This window comes from Armigeres subalbatus, chromosome 1 (genome assembly GCF_024139115.2).
Source record: "Armigeres subalbatus isolate Guangzhou_Male chromosome 1, GZ_Asu_2, whole genome shotgun sequence".
In the NCBI taxonomy this organism is placed as follows: Eukaryota; Metazoa; Arthropoda; class Insecta; order Diptera; family Culicidae; genus Armigeres; species Armigeres subalbatus.
Genome location: NC_085139.1, coordinates 85,670,439 through 85,686,164, shown reverse-complemented (window position 1 = coordinate 85,686,164; position 15,726 = coordinate 85,670,439). Strand labels below are relative to the sequence as shown.

At 37.9% G+C, this 15,726-nt stretch overlaps 1 protein-coding gene across 1 annotated transcript in view; it reads right to left on the bottom strand.

The window, feature by feature from the left end:
• The window catches only part of LOC134218391 (transmembrane protein 235-like), a 91,772-nt gene that overhangs the window by 4,969 nt on the left and 71,077 nt on the right, over positions 1-15,726 (bottom strand). The window contains exons 3-4 of the mRNA XM_062697366.1: positions 15,133-15,283; positions 14,857-15,055 (exon numbers count right to left, since the gene is read on the bottom strand). Of these exons, the coding sequence (XP_062553350.1) occupies positions 14,857-15,055; positions 15,133-15,283 (350 nt within the window). The remainder of the gene's footprint in view (positions 1-14,856; positions 15,056-15,132; positions 15,284-15,726) is intronic.

The window sequence follows — 15,726 nt, the reverse complement described above, 5'->3', positions numbered from 1 at the left end:
TTTTTAGATCTTAATTTTTTTTAAATTGAAATTTTTGAATTTTTAATTCACCATTTTTTTTATTTTTCATTTTTTCATTTTATAATTTCATAAATCCAAAAAATTAAAATTTTTTAAAGCTTTAAAATTTGAAAAAATTAAAAGTTTAAAATTTATGAAAGAATTTCTAGAAGAGTTTCCAAAGGAATTTCTGGGGGAAGTTCCGAAGGAATTTTTGGAGGAACTTCCGAAAGAATTCCTGGAGGTACTTCCGAAGGAATTCCTGGAGGTACTTCCGAAGGAATTTCTGGAGGTACTTCCGAAGGAATTCCTGGAGGAACTTCCGAAAGAATCCCTGGAGGAACTTCCAAATGAATTCCTTGAGGAACATCTGAAGGAATTCCTGGAGGAATTTCCGAAGGAATCCCTGGAGGAACTTCCGAAAGAATTCCTGGAGGAACATCCGAAGGAATTCATGGAGAAACTTCTGAAGGAATTCCTGGAGGAACTTCCGAAGGAATTCCTGGAGGAACATCCGAAGAAATTCCTGGAGGAACTTCCGAAGGAATTCCTGGATAAACTTCCGAAGGAATTCCTGGATAAACTTCCGAAGGAATTCCTGGATAAACTTCCGAAGGAATTCCTGGATAAACTTCCGAAGGAATTCCTGGAGGAATTTCCGAAGGAATTCCTGGAGGAACATCCGAAGGAATTCTCGGAGGAACAACCTAAGGAATTCCTAGAGAAACCTTAATTCATAAATTTTTAAATTCCTATTTTTTTTTAATTTTTAAGTTCCTAAATTTTAAAATTTATAAATAGGGGGAATTACGGCTTCGGTAGGTTTTGTTCGATTATTGTCAGGGTTTTTTTTACGACTGATTATGCTCAAATTTGGCCTAAACATTCTTTGCATAGGGGAAGTGCACCGGTTTTGGCCACCTTAGTGCCTAATTTATCCAACCCTGAAAAATACATATTTTTCCAAAATAATCGGTCAGTTAAAAGCAGCGTAGAAGTGTGAGAGATGTATCTCTTGTTGGAACTAATGAAACCCTCGTGAATTGCTTCATTTTTGGAGCTATTCACAAAATTTGGCAAATTAGGAACATGGCCAAAAACGGTACAGTTCCCCTATCAAAGAATATTGTGGCCAAATTTCATAAAATTTGGTCGACAAAAACCCCCCCAGACAATAATAGAACAAACTTTTTTTTTTGTCTTTATTAGCGAGACTTAAAAACAAAACTTGCCTAAGCCATTCCCCAATTTTAAATTTCAACATTTTTATTATTTTTATATTTTATAATTTTAATTTTTTTTTTAATTTTTGAATTATTTATTAATTTTCTAATTTTAAAATCCTAAAATTTTAATTTCTAAGATTTTCAAATTTTTAAACTTTTAAATACTTTTAAATATTTAAATTTCTTTAAATTTTTCTAGTTTTTAAATTTTAAGTTTTTTTAATTTTCAAATTAAGGAATCCTGAAATTTTTAAATGTTTATTTTCTTAGATTTATAAATTTTAAATTTTTGGTGTTCTAATTTTTATTTTTTTTTTTATTTTTGAACATTGATTTTTAAATTTTAAAAGTTTCAATTGAATTTGTAAATTTCCAAATTTGTGGATATAAATTTTTTTAAAATTTTATATTCTTTAAAAGTTTAATTTTTTAAATTAACAGCCCTGTGTTCATGGTGGCGAAACAGCCCTGTACAGAAATTTGCGTTTATATCTGATGGTAATCTTGTTCGTTTGAAAGAGCCATATTCTTCATGGGAATAATTGGGATGAATTGGATCATTCATAAAAAATTTACTTCAATACAAAATCTTCAAAACTACTTTTCTGCTTTTGTAAACAAAAATTCGAACGTCGATTTGACGAATCTGAGAGAACTCCCAAGCAAACCAACACCACCAACAGGTAGTTCAAGCCTTCACCTGCCTATTGATAGTGTTGGTTTGCGTGGGAGGGCAATAAGATTCGTAGAATCGATGTTTCAATCTTTGTTTACAAAAGAAGATAAGTCGTTTTGAAAATTGGGTTTTGACTTGGCAGCGTCGCACATTCTGGTTGGAAATGCTCACCCTCTCGAGTATCCGCGGGATTGTCCACTTTATTCGAGCAATCGTTGTGTCGAGGTAGCACCAGTTCTCCTTCGCCTTGCTGTCTGACAAAACCAAAAAAAAAAATGACTTCCGATTCATAATCAACGATGGGGTACTTACCTATCGGAATGATCTCTTTACAGCGTCCTGCAATCAAATCGTTCGTGAGAAAAAAGTTAGCCAAATCCTGCGATGACTGCAATGAAAAGAGTATATTATCATATGTACAATTTGAAATGAAATGCAATTCCTGCAGATCGGAAACTTACCTTACCGTATTTTCAGTTGTGAAACACAATGACAGAAATCACTACTCCGGTTGTGGACGTTCAGCGCACCACTAGTTTACTGAAAACGCACTTAATTAACTGCATAAAAAGTCTTTTTCCGCACTAAAACATTTTTACTAAACAAGCAGCACGAGAGAAAATTCAATCTGTTTGACAGTTCGTCCTGGGGTTAGTTCGGGCGCGATCGCACCATTTTTATGCAATTTTACATTGATTATACACAATAATATATCAGAATAGGTAATAATGTGCAACATTTTCAACTGGCATGATGTGCATCATTTTTATGTAATAAAATACCGATTTATACTGGTAATTTTGTGTACTTTAAGCGTAACAGAAAAAAATATTTTGCCCGTCAGATTTTACGTTGAGTAATGTAATAAAACATCGAAATAGCTTAAAAATACAACAAATTGATTATTACGTAGACTTTTTAAGTACATCAACCAAAATTGCGTCGCAGCATATTAATATTTTTTTTGCTGTGTACGACGCATGAGTGGAGCAAGGATGAATCCGAGGATGCTGGTGAAAGATGCGACAGGTCAGTTACTCATCGACCCAACTGATCAGCTGAAACATTGGTTCGAGCATTTCGAGCAACTTCTTCAAGTTTCGACGACCGTCACTATCGCAGCATGAGCCGCCAAGGGTGCGACGTATTACTCGCGTCAACTCCGAAGCTCCATCATTGCAGGAGATTGAAGCAGCCATCCGAAGCATGAAATCCAACAAAGCTCCCGGGGTCGATCGCATTTCAGCAGAGATGTTCAAAGCTTACCCCATGCTATCTGAGCAAATTTTACATCACCTATTCTGCAATATCTGGAACACCGCAACTTTTTCGGCTGACTGAATGCAGCGTCTTAGTGAAGGTCCCTGAAAGGAGGATCTGGCTGTGTGCGACAATTGGCAGGCATCATGTTACTCTGAATTGTTCTCAAAGTTCTGTGCAAAGTTATCCTAAATCGGATACAGAAGAAAATAGATTCGACTCTCCGACGGCAGCAGGCAGGCTTCCTTTCAAGAAGATCATGTGTGGACCACATTGTCACGCTCCGAAACATTCTGGAGTAAGTCAACGAATTCCAAGAGTCACTCTACCTGGTATTCATTGACTACGAAAAAGCATTCGATCGTCTGAATCACGAAAATCTGTGGGGCGCCCCTAGACGCAAGGGTGTTCCAGATAAAATCGTCGGCCACATCGAAGCGCAGTGCGAAGCTTTTACGTGCAGAGTCCTGCATGACGGAGCTTTGTCCGACCCCATCCGGGTAGTAGCTGGAGTGAGGCAAGAATGTATTCTATCTCCACTACTGTTCTTTATCGTCATCGACGAGATCATGGTGGGTGTGATTGACCGTGTACCAAACCGTGGGCTGCTCTGGCAGCATATTACTATGGGGCATTTAAAGGACTTATATTTGACTGATGATATTGTTTTACTAACACAACGGTGCGGTGCTCTGATATGCGGAGTAAGCTGAACGACCTACCGAACGCTCCTCACGGCGGGTTTCATCATCAACGTCAACAAGACCAAATCGTTGGATGTAAACACTTTACGGTAGCCGTGCAAGCCAGTAGGGCAAGAAAACTTTCAATGTCATTGCAGCCGACATAGGAACACGGATTAAGAAGGCTAAGGCTGCTTTTGCGAGTTCACGAAATTCGTGGAGATCCAATCATATTATTTAACGCACCAAGTTTCGAATATTCAATTCAAACGTAAACTCTGTGTTGTTATACGCCAGTGAGACATGGTGTGTATCACCCGAGATTACGCAGAAACTTCAAGTGTTTATTAACCAATGTCTACGTTTTATAATTCGGGCCTGGTGGCCTCACAATTTGATCTCGAATGCTAAGCTGAGAGGCAGACGCAGGGGCTCGTGGCGGGGTAGGAATCTGTCATGGGCCCAGGTCAAGGCTAAAGCTAGCAGCCCAGGATGTAGATCTTTCACGTTAGCCCCATTGTTCCCCTAAGGGTGATCAGGATACATGAGTGAGTGAGACGATGGAACATTTCTTCTATGTGTTATAATATCAGTGTTGTAGTTTTCAAACAAAATGTTTCAGAGTTTTCTCTTTAGTTTGGTTTATTTTATTTCTTTTCGATATTTTGGTTCTGGAAAATTGGAAGCGTTTCAACGATACACGCGAAGTAATCCATACAACTGGGATTAGCGAAGGCAAACATTCATGTACTCGAAAATTCGTACTGTAAATGCGCCTTAAAATGTTTTCGGTACGATAATTTGCAATATATGACATCGCTAAGGCGTAAGCAACTGTCGTGAAGTTCAAGAAAGTGATCAAAACAGCATGTTCCCGCATTTGTGCGTGAAGTGTCGAAAACCGTAACATTCGATGGCAAAACGGAAGAAAATGGTGTGCAAAACAAATCTGATTAATGCTGCGTTGGCTAATTAACTATTTTGTGCTGATATAAGCTTGAAGAACTTCAATATAACGAAGTTTTATGGTGATACTAGCTGTACGTACCCGGCCATAAACGTTGTTAAACGTAGTTATCGTGTTTTGTTGTTGATACTTTCTCAGTTGATGAGAAGATCAAAATACTGGTTAGAGAACATCCAATAATCATTGGAAGGTAGATATCACTTTTAAAAACATTGATTCTGGCAAATAAATTCTTGTTTTTAAATTATATTACCGAGAAAAAGATGTTTACCGAAACTGTCATATTCGGGGAATTGTCATATTCGGGGAAATGTCATATTCGGGGAATAGTCATAGTTGTTGAAGTGTCATTTTCGAGGAATTTTTATATTCGGGGAGCTTTCATATTCGAGGAAATGTCACATTCGGGGAATTATCATATTCGGGTAAATGTCATATTCGAAGAAATGTCGTATTCGAGGACTTGTCATATTCGGGAAAGATTCTATGGTACTGCCTCGAATGTCACTAACCCGAACGCCAGTACCCCAAAAGGCACCGAATAACCCCGAATTATCATTACCCCGAATTTGGCAAATTGTTTCCCCCAAATAGCTTTAAAGAGAAACATGTACTCACTTTCTCGCTTACTTTAATACTTTATTAGATTGCGTTTCAATAATGAAGTTGAAAATAGAAACTTATCAGTCAAAAATGATATTCGCGGTAGTGACCTTTCGGGGTACTGGCGTTAGGGGTTGTGACATTCGGGGCAATGGCATTCGGGTTAGTGCCATTGAACCTTCGGGAAAATGTCATATTCGGGGAATTGCCATATTCGGCGAAATGTCATATCCGGGGAAATGTTTTCAAGGATATGATACTTGCGGAAAATGTTATTTTCGGGGATATTTTATTTCCAGGAAAATGTTTATTTTGGGAAATTTGAAGTGAGCGCAACGCCCGATAGGCCGTTTTTCACGCCTGAAGTATTGATGCTAAATTTCACGCACCTTACTCTTTCTTTACACCTCTCTCTTTTCCGGTCCACTCCATCTATAATCGCCTGCTTAGGCTAAAGTTTATATGTCCCAATTCTTAAGAATATCGGTCAAGGGGCTCAGAAGTTTTACTCAAGAGGTAGTTTTCCAAATAATATACCACACGCCATGTAACCACGTGTACGTGTACGTGTCCTAAATTTGGTTTAAATGTTGCGTTTAAAAACGTTCGTGTCATTAACATGTCCCTCCCTCCTTTCTCTTTTGACCCTCCCATCTATTATATAATCGTATCATGACAAAGAATAAGTGTTCCAAATTTGGTGGAAATCGGACCTAAGGATTAAAAGTTGCACTGATTTTACTGTTTTCTAAAGAGTTTCCCTTCCCCTTACCCTCCCCTCTTGATCCAATGTCCGTCCCACCTCCTTTGTTAGCTTCCTCTGAAGATAGTGAATGTGTGTTCCACATTTGGTTGAAATTGTTCAAGTGGTTCAGAAGTAGTTAACAAACATACATACATTGTCAGGGACATAGATTGGTTTATGTGAAAACAATATCTAATATGCGGATATTTTCAATACTTCGAGAAGATCCATAAAGTCTTCTTCTTCTTATTCTTCTTCTTCTGAAGAAGATGCAGTGAACACCATGCTCACCCCGACAACAAAAACGTTGCCGGTCGGCTGCGGTGACCTCCGTTGTTGAAGATCGTAATGATCACAATTCTGCTTGGTGAGACGCCCGCATTCAATAGATTCTTCCTTTGCGTTGGTGGGACGCCTGCAAGAAGAATGGTGTTGTTGTGAACCAAAATGATCACAATTCTGCGTGGTGAGATCCCCGCAAGAAAAATGGCGTTAAGGATTAGAATGATCGTAGTTCCGCGTAAGTGAAACGTCCACAAGAATAACGATATTATTGTGGATATATATGATCACAATTTTGCGTGGTGGGACGCCAACATTCAATATATTCTTCCTCTGCGTTGGTAGGACGCCCTCAGAAGAATGATGTTGTTGTAGATCTTGAAGATAACAATTCTGTGTGGTGAAACGCTCGCATTAAGGAGTTTCTTCCTCTACGTTGGAGGGACGCCCGCAAGAAGAATGATGTTGTTGTAGATCAGAATGATTGCAATTCTGCGTGGTGGGACGCCCGCATTTAACAGTTTCTTCTTAGTGAAAGAAGAATGGTTGTACTTATTGTGGATCTGGAAGGTCAAAAATGTTCGAAAACTTTGGTTTCATTGAAAATAGATATCTCCCACGATTGTAAGCTGTTCATCGATACTATTCCGGTTACGGTTTCTGGTTTTATGTTGTTGGTCATTTTACAAATTACAAAGAGATTATAGACGACAATAGACTAGCTTAAAAACGGTAAGTCCGCTGGAAGGACGGAATCCCGGTCGTGCTTCTAAAAGTTGGGAGTGACCGGCTGAGCGAAACGTGAACGAGTGACCGGCTGAACGAAAAAAAAATCCATCATGTTATTGAAATGATGTGGGAGGGATAAGAAATGCCTTCGAGCTGGATTGATGGCATCATATGTCCAATTTATAAGAAAGGGCACAGACTCGAGTGTGCTAGTTATCGAGGTATAACACTCTTCAATACCGCCTACAAGGTAATCCACCGAATTCTGTTTGGCAGACTGCATCCGTTTGCGGAGACCTTTATCGGCGAACATCAAAGCGGTTTTCGAGCAGGACGATCAACAACGGACCTGAAGTTTACTATGCAACAAATCTTTGTTAAATTCCGGGAATACAATTTGCGATCCACCTCAGGAGAAATAAATAAATTAAAGGGGGTTAAGTATATAACAAATTTATAAATAACTTATCTTGTCCTGTTCATATACTGGACAGTAAGCTTTTTGGCCATTTAAATGGAGAGTAGGCTTTGAAATGAAAACAACAAAAATCTAAAACAAATCACCACCCAGAAAACTGGTAGCTTTTGATGCCACTTGTTTGCGTGCTGATGCGTGTTGAATTCTTCCAAAAGTGACTGTATTCAAAATTTAAACAACAATATTTTTTGTTGTTAAATATCTTGGCTGTGCATATGCACAGTACATGTTTCGAAATGGACAAATTGATATGAAATTTGCGAAAAAAAATCAACGTGTCTTGGAGGAACTCGAACCCTCAACCTCCTACTATCTAGATAGGCGTGATAACCCCTACACAACAAGACCACTTAGAGGTCACATTTGCAGAAAAGCCATCAGAATCCGAGTACCAATCTCCACCGCGGTTAGCTCTTTTTTTTTTGCAAATTCGTCAACCGTAGTCCAAACACCAATCAATGAACCCACATTAAAATCACTCAACGTAGGGTTGTCCCAACCTGGACGAAACAATATTTATTGTTTGGGGCTGTCCACAAACCACGTAGACCGAAATTTCACCTAGTAGACGTTCCCCCTAGTAGACTTTCGTAGACTTTTCCGAAACACCTCCCCCCCCCCTTGATGTCTACGTAGACTTTTCCAAATTTTACAAAACATCATTTGTGATTGGAAAATATGGAAATCAACCACGTCTCAAGCAATTCAGCTATTCAAATCCATTTCCATGTGAACATTACAATAAAACTCAAATTTCAAACATAACTAAATCAAACTGAAGAGAATCCCACAAAACAAAAATCAACTTGAAAGGAAATCAAATTTAATGCTCTGTCCATAGCTCCTGAAATCAAATTTCAAAGCCAAGTAATTCAATTTATGTTACATTTGATTCCTCCTAGAATTGTGCGCCACCATCGTCGACACATTTGCATCGGCGCGCCACTGCTTAAAATCTGTTACGCATCTGTCCTATAATTCTGAACGCCGGTTCAAATTTCTGAAAACCGAAGAATTTTTAAAATTTCGTGAAATTTCGAGTTTAAATTCCGAGAATGTCAAGTCTATATTCCAATAAGTTTTGCGTGGAAATTTCGTAAAAATTTCCCAATTGATAACCTTGAAAGCTTCCAGGTAATACTCCAAATCACTCTCCGTGATAATTCCGATGCTTTTCTTGAAAATTTCATGCAATATCCCGCTGAATAATCATCTGTTGAAATCCCATGAATATTCTTCTAAATTCCAAAAGTTTCCCCGTTAAAAAAACGAGTATTTCTCCGTTAAAACGTAGAATTATTTCCCGAGGTAATTTAAAGTTTAAACGGACAATATTTCCTTTGGAAATTTAGAATGGTTTCCTACTATATTTTTTAAATGCATCTCGCAATTTTTTTCTTGCAAAGAATTTTCTGAAATGGAAATTATGAAGAATTTTCAGTTAAACTTTTTGCAAATTTCTCGTGAAAAATTCGAATAAATTTTCATAAAAATTACACTACTAAAAATCCACACATATTTATTGGAAAAAATCCATAGATTTAGCTTAAGATGTATATCAGCGCACACATAACCATTCTCCACGCGAACTACTAATAAAATATATATCCAAATAAATTTTATTTGTGGTTTCGAATTAGCAATTATTTAATTTATGTTTGATTCTATATCGATTATATTATGGTGGAGCTATTGCAAACATTTATAACGGCGACACATATATCTTATATAGATATTTTTGGCAGTGTACAAATGCTTTTTTACAAAAAGTGCAAACAATTTTTTGTTGTGGAAACTCATACAGTTTTTGGTGGGGAATTCAAATAATTTCTGGTGGAAGTTTTCAACAATTTATTTAGAAATTCCGGAGATTTTCCATCGATAATTCCACAGAACTTGCATTAGAACTGCCGAAGAAATTTACAAAGTATTATCCACGGGAATTTCGAAGAATTTTGCTTATATGTCCAAAGAATTCCTCAGAAAAATTCCGAAGAATTTCCGAAATTGAGAAAAAAATTCCGGCGACTTCCCAGAAAATCTCCAGTGGATATACGGAAATTTCGGAGAATTCCCTTTACAAGTTCCAAAGAATATCTTTTGGGCATTCCAAAGACTTTTTCTTGGATATTCCAAAATCCTTCCTTTGTAAATTCCAAAAAAAGTCCTTTGAAGTACGACATAATTTAATTTCCATAGTTTCCAAAGAAGTTCCTGCCGAAAATTAAAAAAAAAATCTAGTGGAATCTGCAATAAAATCCAAGTGAAGATTTTGAAATTTTTTTCAAAAGTTTTTATAGAATACTTTGGATAATTTTCCTGCTCAACACAGAAGAATTTCCTGGTGAAATCCATGACTTTTATTTCAGTGAAAATCATTACATTTTTATGAAAAAAAAAGGAAAATCCTAAAAAAAACAAACGAATGAACTTCGCACAAAGCTGCTGTATAAATCATTTAAAAAACAATAAAAATTCTACGTAGACTTTTGGTAAACCCCCCCGTCTCCCTTCGTAGACTATCGTAGACTTTTTCGAAACCCCTCCCCCCCCTCAAGAGTCTACGTGGTTTATGTACAGCCCCTATGATTGCAAGCTTCGGTACATCACACAAGTTTTCCCGTCAAAGAGTTGTCACTTAGCGGAAATCAAGGACATGGAGCAAACCTTTGTTTGCCGGGGTTCGGCTTTCATTGTAGTAAGATCTGTATTCTGTATCTACACACGGAAACAAATCTGATCCCGTTATCATGATTTGTAAATCATGAAACCAGAAGCTACATTCCTTTATGAAATCATGACTATGAATCATGAAATCATGACTATGAATCATGATTGTAAGACCGAAATTACCTTTTTCGTGATTCCGCGCACCCATTTTCATGAGCCAGAAATCATGATCACATCAAGCGTTATGCGTATCTGTCAAAACATGCAATCAATCATTTTGCAGCGTCGTTCGCGTTCGAAAGTAAAAATGCAAAACTTTCAAAAAAGTATTTATTTTTTTATGAAATAAGAAACATTTAACTATGCCAGTGTTTTCGTGCCATCTTGTAGGTGTTCCTGTCCATTATTATTCAGTGAAATTTTAAATTTCGTTTATTTCGTCGCCATCCGTTTCCGCTAAAGTTCCGGTAAGTAAGAAAAATGGATGAATTTGAAAGAATAACTTTCCTTTTCTCTCGACTTTTTATGATTAAGTGCTTGTTTTATTCACTTTTTTTAACACAGTTCTCGTCCAGGCCCGTCTCCAGTCCGACCAGTTATGTTTCCACTTGCGTCGATCAGTTCCATCCAGTTACGTCAGTTAGTTCCGTCTCCGCTCCATCAGGTAGGTGGATCATTTTGCCTTTCCATAGTTTTCCATAGTTTTCCAATTTTCAATTTGCGAAATTAAAACTAACACAAAACTAAATTTTAGCATATGCATCAGTATGGATCATGGAATGAGAATGATCTTGGGCCGTGCAGGGCTGGCCAATTACTCCTACGTAATAATCGTCAGTCACGGAATCACTACTGCCGAGGAGTTCTGCGAGCTAAAGGAAGGCGACTCAGAGCTTTTCTGCAGAGTTTCGAGAGATCGTATCGTACTGCGAAAGCTCCAAAAGAACTTGATAAGACATTTCTTTCTGAACTCCACTATTTCCCAATTCCTAAAACTGGTAGCGAAAGCTTCCTAGGGAATGGGGACTATTTTGGCCCAGAGCAGAGATGATTTAAAACGTTGCAGTTTTGTAACCAAATGAGATAGGGTTTTGAAATTTTCTGACTTTTCCTAACTTTCGGAAACGAATTTTTTTGGGTGATAACCAGCTTTTAGCGACCTCTTGGAACGCTACAACAAAAAAAGTGACACATTGTGCAGTAGCGGGTCAAAAACGACCCCAACTTGAATTCGTTCTCAAAAGTTCATTTTCGAACCGATTCTCAATCTGTTGGAACCAAAATGAAGGTATAGATACCGAGGATGTCGTTTTTGAAATTTGTCAATTCTGGTTTCCAGGAATCGATTTCGAAGGAACAAAGATTCTTAGGCCAATTTTGGGCGTGATTTCTTGTCTTTCGAAGGATGATTTTGGAAATAAGACCGGAAGACCCGGAACGTCCATAGAAGTGGTTGATTCATGGAACTCATCCTTGAAGAGCGCGGTTTTTTTCTAAAGCTTCTCATAATTGAACTCTGAGTAACAAATGATTGTGGTAACCCATTTTGATGGACCCACCACCGGAGGTCCTCCAGAAGATCCGGAACGTCCTCAAAAGTGGCCAATTTATGAACATCATCATAGAAGAGCACTGTTTTCTCCAAAGATTTTTTTTATTAAACGCTGAGTAACAAATGATTGTGGTGACCCATTGTGAATCTTTCTAGAATCCGGAAAATCCGTAGAAATGTTCAATTCATGAATTTTTCACCATAGAAGAATACGGCTTTTCCAAAGCTTTTTATTAACGTACTCTAAGATATATAAAATTATCTTTACTTATTCTTATGAACCTGAGTGACCTTCATGAATAATGCCGGTAATATCCCTTAAAGTTACCAGCTAACGAAACTCGAATCACAAGAGCACGGTTTTAAAAAAATCTATTTTCGCACTCTGAGCAAGACATTATTGTCGTGACCCTCACTTATGGACTTGAATGGCCAGTGAAGGCCCTCTCGTGATCCATACACATTAGACTGGCCCAGATTAGTATGGGGAGAAAAAAATAATGTCGAATTCCACGGGGCACCCCCCAGAATTGTGTCTTTGGGTGAGAAAATCAATCTCTGAAAATTTCAGCTCAATCGCTTGTTGCATAAGCTGGCGCATTTGATTTGAAGTTTGTATGGGGATTTCAGCCAAAATGTATAGGAAAATACACCTCCGTCACTCATTCGATCTGGAAATTGGTTCTGATTGCTCGATTGACCTCAGAATTGCAAAAACGGCAGTTGGTATGCTACATAGCAATTTCTCAAAACATTGCATGATGATTAAATGAACTTTTATATAGTTTTCGGCTGATTTATTAGGAGCTGATTTGTGTATTTTTGGATTTTTTTATCGAATCGCACCAGCCGAAACCTATATAAAAGTTCATTCAATCATCATACAATGTTCTGTGAAATTGTTCTGTAGCATACCAACTGCCGTTTTTGCAATTCTGAGGTCAATCGAGCAATCAGAACCAATTTCCAGATCGAATGAGTGACGGAGGTGTATTTTCCTATACATTTTGGCTTAAATCCCCATACAAACTTCAAATCAAATGCGCCAGCTTATGCAACAAGCGATTGAGCTGAAATTTTCAGAGATTGATTTTCTCACCCAAAGACACAATCCTGGGGGGTGCCCCGTGGAATTAGACAACTTTTTGTTTCCTGGGCCAGTCTAATACACATACTATACTTGTAAAATAAATTGAAAAATTCAATGAATACAAAAATGGTAACTTGGCCGGTGGTAAATCATTCAGAGGTCCCAACTTTTCTTGAGCCTTAATGAACACTAAGCTGCGAGGCAGCATTGTCCCACTGGGGGATGTAATACCAAAGAAGAAGAATAATAATAAGAAGATTCTCTCAGTATTAAATGGTCGGGGTTCAGCCAAATTGAACCAAGCGCAAATGAAAAATGATCAACTTTCTTGCACAAATTTTCACGTAGCAGATCCAATTGATCACAAACCGTATCGGTATACTTCCACTTTATAACTGAGGATATCTAGCAACATTTGTATGCATGAATTGATATAGGGAACGGTTCGGCACTTCATCTCATAGGTCCTATTTCCATCCCATCAAAAACAGAGCAATGAAAAGGAATTTGGTTTGTTTCTTATTTTGTGTTTTTTCAGCAGTGAGCAGTTAGCAAAAAGAAGTGACGAGATTGGTGCTGTATTTCTTTGTTTTGCGATGAGATGAATATATGTACAGTGAGACGGAAAATGGAACAGTTCCCTATGTAAATTTATTTCCGTTTTTACTCAACGAACAAAATACCACAAGTCAGTCAAAAAGGCGCTTGGTGCGGTTTCGCTGAGCCCCGGCCAAATATATGTCATTAACTTTTTTTCAAACCTTAGCAAATAAATGTGGTTTAACCTATGTCCAACTTGATTCTTATCTCCCAAATAAAATTTATTCAACAGGTTTTATGCGCAGAATCAATAAAGCAACTTGAGAACTCAACGCAAAATCGTCAAACAGTAAATAAAAATATCCATTCACAATTCAAAAACTTCAACGAGTATGTCAGCAACCGACCGGAAGACGAAATATCATCAAGTACTATGAACAAAATAAATCTAATGAAAATACAAAAATGTGTTTCATAATAAGCACCTACAGATTCACAATGCCAAAAACATGTTTTTATATATGGTACCCGAAAAATTCGCACCCGATTTCATTATTCAAAATCCCGAAATCATGATTTGGATTCATGGTCCTAGAAAAAAACGGGATCATGAATTGTGCGCATCCACTATCATGAGCCAAGGTCATGATATCCAGAATTTAAATCATGATTTGGGGAGCAGTGACTCATGATATCATGATTCCGAATCATGGTTCTCTCTTGGCAGAATAATTTGTAACGCTTCGGATGCGTTACGGGAGCATGAATCATGATATCATGAGCTCAAATCATGGTGTATTTTCATAAAGGTAAAATACACTAGGCTCATGATATCATGAGTCGTTTTTACCACTTTTGGGAGCGGGTTTGTATCCGTGCATTAGCGTAAATAAGTTTTACGTTTGATTGATTGATCTAAATGCAAAGTATAGGTAATATAGATTTTTTTCAATCACGAGTCGATGGAGAAGGTACATTTATTATGGGTTTTCCTAATAAGCAGCCATCTATCATACTCCGGCGCGGGGGAAAGGAGGGCTCGAGAAGCATGATACTCCATAAATATATAAAAAAACGAGGTTTGAAAATATCCATTTTTGCATGGCGTATTTTATGGATCTTCTCGGTATATTGAAAGTTCAAAAATACCCGCATATTAAATATATCGAACCAGACAACAATATTTACGAGAGTTTTGCAAGTACTTAAATTGATGTAAGGCTTGGCCGATGCACAAGTAGTGGCTTTTCCACTTATTATCGCAATCCCTTTTAGTTGTACTAATCATGCCATTTTATTCTGGTTGTACTAGAAACCTAAAATCTCTTCACTCATAGAAATCAACCATTACTCACTGTTGTCCAGCTCTGGTAGTAGTCATCGCCGACGACCTTCTCCTTCTCGAAGAACTCCACCGTGTGCCACAGTCCCATGGCTCCGGCGGCGAGTAGACAGGCTGTCAACATCAGAATGGCTGTAGCCGTGATGGCACCGGCTGATCGCTTCCAGCAGCCAGACAGTCCGGTCCAGAAGGCACAAAAGATGGCAACGAAGCTAAAATCAGATGGAGGGTGCGTTAGGAAACATGCAAGTTTGGCGTCAGACGCTACTTTGGGGTTTAAAGGAGGAACCTGAGAATAAAGGCGGCAATGACGGAACGGGCCAGATGTAGACGAGCCATGATGTCCTCGTTGAAGCCTGGTGATGACTTATCCTCCTCGGTCTGGGGGAAGTAGTCGATATTGGAACAGTGGGTTTCTACCGGTGAGAGGTAGATTTGAACTGAAATTAGAGAAAAGATGATCGAAAAAATATTAAATATATTTCCAATGTTGTTGGAGGAAGTAACTTAAAGAAAAACAGAAACAAGCTAAACATTATTTAAAGCCGGTAAATTCCGGACACCCAACAATGCGATTTTTTAAAATTTTCAACAAAGCGCTAAGAAGATCAATTTGTTCGACAGCTTTCTGAACCTCTCCGCTTTGCGTTTTGCTTTCAGCATGTTTTCATTTTTGTCGAAACTGATAAAATGGCTAAAAATCAATTGGATATTGTCTAAGTGTCCGAAATTTAACGTGGACAGGCCGACATACCGAAAATAGTAGTTCCCGCTTCTGTAATGAAGAACTGTGCACAGTGTGCAGTGCATCCTCACCTAAATTGATTTTAATAACATTGTACATATTATTGATGTGTTTTTGGGTAATCATGAAATAGCAGGC